The 6,292-nt window shown below is 43.0% G+C and overlaps 1 protein-coding gene across 1 annotated transcript in view; it reads left to right on the top strand.

Moving 5' to 3' along the window:
- Positions 1-6,292, top strand: part of COLEC12 (collectin subfamily member 12) — a 184,251-nt gene that overhangs the window by 148,341 nt on the left and 29,618 nt on the right. The window contains exons 4-5 of the mRNA XM_011229153.3: positions 4,307-4,405; positions 5,128-6,174. Coding sequence (XP_011227455.2) covers positions 4,307-4,405; positions 5,128-6,174 — 1,146 coding nt within the window. The remainder of the gene's footprint in view (positions 1-4,306; positions 4,406-5,127; positions 6,175-6,292) is intronic.

Here is a 6,292-nt window from a genome sequence, read left to right on the forward strand (position 1 = left end):
CTGTCCAGTGGCTGCGACCCTGACGCTCGTCAGCTGCTTTACAGAAACCATGTCCTTGGACAGTTCCAGCTCGGGGCATTCTCTGCCTTGGGCTCTTTATCCTCTGTTCAGTGGGTCATGTTTTCTCCAGAACGTTCCCTGAACAGGAAAATCGTACTCCGCTGTCCTGCCCAACAGGGGGATCCATCTTTAGGGAATTAGGATAAAGAAGAAAGAAATCTGAGTCTTTCTCAAGACGAATCTCCTTTCACTCAACATTGCTAGTCATAGAATGTCTATCTTGCTGCTCAGCTCTGCTAAAGGAGCAGTGATAGCTGGATCGGTAGGCTTTCCAGATGGGCATCAAATCACGCTGGGGGGCTACTGTTGGAAGCCAGGGTAACACCCGACCAGACCTTCTATATTTTTGTAATGAAAACTGAAATAGTCTTCAGGGTAGAAATGTCTTTATTGCATGCCAGGGGAGCACAGCTGGTCTGCCCGCAGGTCCCAGGTACCGACGCAGGGGTGTTTCCCCCTCAGTGCCGCAGGCAGTCTGGGACAGACACTCGTGAGCACCTTTGGAGCTCTTTGCCCCGCTCTTGTTCCTTGTCCTCAGGGCCTAGACCATAAGCTCTGTCTCTTGTGGGAGGTAATCATATTGAGGAAAAAGAAATACTAAATAAGAGGCAATGTGGAATTATAGAGAAAGCATTAGTTTTGGAATTAGCTCTCCTGGCCCGCCATTCACATAGTCATTGACAAGCTGTGTAACTCTGGGCAAGTTACTGAACATCTCTGAGCCTCAATCCCTTCATCTGTAAAACAGCAGTTTTATGGATTAACTGCAGTGATGGTGCAGTGCGCTNCAGGTACCGACGCAGGGGCGTTTCCCCCTCAGTGCCGCAGGCAGTCTGGGACAGACACTCGTGAGCACCTTTGGAGCTCTTTGCCCTGCTCTTGTTCCTTGTCCTCAGGGCCTAGACCATAAGCTCTGTCTCTTGTGGGAGGTAATCATATTGAGGAAAAAGAAATACTAAATAAGAGGCAATGTGGAATTATAGAGAAAGCATTAGTTTTGGAATTAGCTCTCCTGGCCCGCCATTCACATAGTCATTGACAAGCTGTGTAACTCTGGGCAAGTTACTGAACATCTCTGAGCCTCAATCCCTTCATCTGTAAAACAGCAGTTTTACGGATTAACTGCGGTGATGGTGCAGTGCGCCTCTCAGAGAGTAGGCACTTGATAAATAGAGGCTGTCGTTACTGCTGTTATTATTGGCTTATTGTCTTATTATTGGTGGTATAAAATCCAATCGTCAGGGATGGCTTAACACGTTGGGGTGGTGAGATTGGAGTGGACCCTGAAGGATGGGTGGAATTATGACAAGGGAGAAGGAGGTTAATGCCCAGGGACGGCACCAAAATGCTTTTAGAGAAAAGGTAATATTATTAGATTATCCTAGAGTAGGATTATCCTAGAGTACCCTAGGCTTTGGGTACTCGAAGAGGGACAACTCTTTGGGTATGATACCCAAAGCCAGTGATACTCTGAAGAAAAATTCTCTGTCAAGAAACAGTTTCTAGGGGCACCTGGGTGGCTCAGTCGTTAAGCATCTGCCTTCGGCTCAGGGCGTGATCCCGGAGTCCTGGGATCGAGCCCCATATCAGGCTCCTCTGCTGGGAGCCTGCTTCTTCCTCTCCCACTCCTCCTGCTTGTGTTCCCTCTCTCGCTGTCTGTCTGTCTGTCAAATAAATAAATAAATAAATAAAATCTTTAAAAAAAGAAAAAAAGAAACAGTTTCTAATAAAGGGGAGCCCGTGAGAAAACAGACTGTTAGGAACTCTCTGGTTCATGTTCATCTCCCTCACGGGAAAGGGATCTACAACCTGAGGTCTGCATCAAGAGACCGGGAGTTTCTAGGGTAAGCGAGGCTGGCTCTGCCACTGTTTTCCTGGTTGACAACTTGAGCTGATAAGAGTAAAAACCAGTGAAAATGCTGTGTGCTATGACAGCAACTGTTGGTTCTGGATGCCCATCAGCCTAGTATTTTTATGCAACAGCAAGCTGCCAGCTTTGCAGCCCTGAAGTTTGCAGCTTTAGACCCAGATCCTATTTTTAAACACAGACGCACACGCCCCAGTGCATGTAACTTGTGGCCAAGGAAGATAGCTTCCTCGCTGCCCCAAAGAGAAACCTAACAGATTTTTGTTTTGTTTTTAACAAATGTATTTATTCCCTTTACACAAACCTGAATTCTCTGTCCATGAACAGTTGTGTGTGTTTAAAAACTAAAATGGAAGGAAAATTAGAGAGGGTAGAAAATGACTGCCTGTCAGCATATTTAGAAGTTTCTTCGGCTTCCGGGGAAAAAAAGGGGCAGGACTTAAGATCCTGTGTGTGGTTTGAGGACAGACTGAGGCATGTGTTTTGATTTGAGGATCCACACTGAATCTTAACTCATCAACATTTTATACTTTATTTTTTTTTTCAAGTTTAACTTTGCTAAAATGCAGATGAGACATTGTGTTCTTCAGAGTTTCTGGGGATTTACAAACGTGCATGCCTATCTAACAATCCTAAGGTTTAGATTATTATAACAACACCTCTCTTGTCTATATAGTCACTTAAAAAAAAAGCAGTCATAATTCCGCTGGATGTTGTACTCCTTGCCAGTGCTGAGTCTTCCCCAGGCGGGGTGGGGGGTGGTTCGTATGACTGTTTGCATGACCTCTGGCTCAGCCAGTTTTTCACTGTAGCCAGCGGGCACACTCTCATTTATTTAAGTCAACAGCATAATAAACAAATATGTGTTGAACACCTACTAACTGCCACACACTAAGAGCTACAGATGAAATGGAATGCAAATTCTCCTGCCATAAAGGATCTAAGAGTAACCAAGACAGGACCACACGGTGAAGTAAGTCCTATGGCAGAGAAAGGACTTCTTGCCAAAAGAATTCTGCAAGATGCACCGCACCAAAGATTCCCACAGAAAGTGATGAGCTGAGTCTTCAGGAGCAAATAGGGCTTAACTTGGTGAAGAGTCCAGCGAAGAACATTCTAGGTAGAAAGAAGAGCCCACGGAAGGGCTTGGGTGAGAAAGAGCATTTGGTGCAGTGCACACATTTCATTTATAGCCACACTCTAGACGCTTGAGGGGGAGAGCATGACAAGCTTCTCTAGGGAAGGTGGTAGGAGCCACGGGGGTTCACTTTGGGTCACACAGACACATGGGAGCATACTTCTGCTTCCTGATGGGAGCCAGGAGAATCTTCTCATTCAGTCACGCATGGGTGGAACACTTGATGAATAAAAATAAACTGGCTCATTACCTCACAATTAATATACGAAATATATTCATGCTTCAAAAAAAAATACAGTCATTCTTTTCAGAAAACCATTGATACCAGAACAGATTGATCTCAAGCTGCTAGAGGTTGGATCTCACAGGTGTCACTTCTATGCAGTATTTTACAAAGNGAAAACCATTGATACCAGAACAGATTGATCTCAAGCTGCTAGAGGTTGGATCTCACAGGTGTCACTTCTATGCAATATTTTACAAAGAAACTTGTATTCACAACCATAAAGAATTACTGCCTTCTAAGAACAAATAAGAACAGGAGCTTTTATTTAACGCTGTATCACTAACTCTTTCCCTTTCATGTACAATCAAAAAAATGCTAAAAAAAAAAAAAGTCTTCATAAGTAATTGTCTAGAAACTCATGTAGGCATCTTCTTGGGAAATGATAAAGTAGAGATTCCCTTATCACTAAGGAGAGGCAGAGTTTTCAGGCCTCATGATAAAGAGTGGCAAATACTCTTGACTTTCTTTCCCCTCCTTCTACAAAGACTGTTTATAGAAGTAAGCTAGGTGTTCTTTACTACAGACTTTTCTTCCAGATAGAGTGCATACCACCTTCCAGGAATGGCAGGGAGTCTGATGAGTGATAAAATTTTGTAAATGATCACAGTGTTATACCTCCATCTATGAAAATTATCTTAGAAAATGATACAGATTGAGGGCATATAATACATAAAAATAAAAACTGAGCTCCAAACAATGTCTAACACATCCAAGGCAATACAGAATCCTAAGAACAGTTAAGAACGTACAATTCTCAACCAAGTAAACTACCTCTGGGTTTTGTACAAGTAAGTTATTTTTCTAGAAGAATGGCTTTTCTCCCTGTATTTGATTTCATTATACTCTTTTTGTTTCGATCTGTTTCCTTTATTCTCTAATGAAATGGTTTTTTGTCGAAACTGAAAAATAAAATGTGAGCAGGTGTGTGTACTAATCCTTAATTCTCAAATCTTAGTTGTAGAAAAAATGGACAACGTTACGGGTGGCATGGAGACTTCTCGCCAAACCTATGATGACAAGCTTACAGCAGTGGAAAGCGACCTGAAAAAATTAGGTAATCTGCAACAAGAATGAACCATGAAACTGAATCCTCTAATTCTACATTAAATGACCACAGCTATATGAAAGATACTGCTATCAATTCACATTCACCCAGAAGGATGTTAAATTTTTGTGTTGTGTGTTGAGTCTTGCCTCCTTATTTAAAGACTTCTACATTTTAACATTAAGGAGCAATTTTGGAGTTGAATCCTTCCCCCCAAAATCATTCTGTGTGCCAATTAAGATCTGAGGACCAATCCTGATCAAAAAGGACCACAAATACACTTTAATAAAAGCTCTTTTATAAAATGTTCAGTAAATTCCTATTTGAAATATTCTAAACTGCATGGAAGAATTATAGAAATTTAAAAAATTAAAAGATTCCAGCTTATTTCTATCCTTTGATTTTTGTTTTCATTTTTTAAGGAAGGAATTAATGGTAAATTTAATAAACAGTAGGTTATTTCCTTCTTGACACCCTGCCCTGTGCTCTAGAATCTGGTAAAATCCCCCTCCTCTTTGCGAAAAGTACTTACAAAGTTAGCACCCTTCCCAATTTCCCAGGACCCAGTTTCAGTAGATGTCTGGGTTTTACCAATGCAGAGCACTGTGCGTATACCACAGATTTTATATCTGACATACAGTGCATACCAGTTACGTCTCTTTGGGATCTTTGACCTCACCTGAACATTTCTCCATACCACCAACCCAAGTAATGAATCTGTCTTATTCCAGGGGACCAAACTGGGAAGAAAGCTATGAGCACCAACTCAGAGCTCTCGACGTTCAGATCAGACATACTGGATCTCCGTCAACAGCTTCGTGAGATTACAGAGAAGACCAGCAAGAACAAAGATACTCTGGAGAAGTTACAGGCCAGTGGGGAGGCACTGGTGGACAGGCAGAGTCAACTGAAAGAAACTTTGGAGAATAACTCTTTCCTCATCACCACTGTAAACAAAACCCTCCAGGCGTATAATGGCTATGTCACGAATCTGCAGCAAGACACCAGCGTGCTGCAGGGCAACCTGCAGAGCCAAATGTACTCTCACAACGTGGTCATTATGAACCTCAACAACCTGAACCTGACCCAGGTGCAGCAGAGGAACCTCATCACTAATCTGCAGCGGTCTGTGGATGACACGAGCCAGGCTATCCAGCGAATCAAGAACGACTTCCAAAATCTGCAGCAGGTTTTCCTTCAGGCCAAGAAGGACACTGATTGGCTGAAGGAGAAAGTGCAGAGCTTACAGACGCTGGCTGCCAATAACTCTGCCTTGGCCAAAGCTAACAACGACACCCTGGAGGATATGAACAGCCAGCTCAACTCATTCACAGGTCAGATGGACAACATCACCACCGCCTCCCAAGCCAACGAGCAGAACCTGAAAGACCTGCAGGACGTACACAAGGATGCGGAGAACAGAACGGCCATCAAGTTCAGCCAGTTGGAGGAGCGCTTCCAGCTCTTTGAGACGGATATCGTGAACATCATTAGCAACATCAGTTACACCGCCCACTACCTGCGGACGCTGACCAGCAATCTGAATGAAGTCAGGACCACGTGCACGGACACACTGACCAAACACACAGATGATCTGACCTTCTTGAATAACACACTGGCCAACATCCGCTTGGATTCTGTTTCTCTCAGGATGCAACAAGATATGATGAGGTCAAGGTTAGACACTGAAGTTGCCAACTTATCAGTGATTATGGAGGAAATGAAGCTGGTAGACTCCAAGCACGGTCAGCTTATCAAGAATTTTACAATACTACAAGGTAATCGAAAATTCTGAATTTATTCATGTTAGTTATTGATTGCTATATAACAAATTACCCTAAAAGTTGGCAACTTAAAACAGTAAACGTTTGCTATCTCACGGTTTCTGTGGATTGC

This window comes from Ailuropoda melanoleuca, chromosome 14 (assembly GCF_002007445.2).
Source record: "Ailuropoda melanoleuca isolate Jingjing chromosome 14, ASM200744v2, whole genome shotgun sequence".
Taxonomy (NCBI): Eukaryota; Metazoa; Chordata; class Mammalia; order Carnivora; family Ursidae; genus Ailuropoda; species Ailuropoda melanoleuca.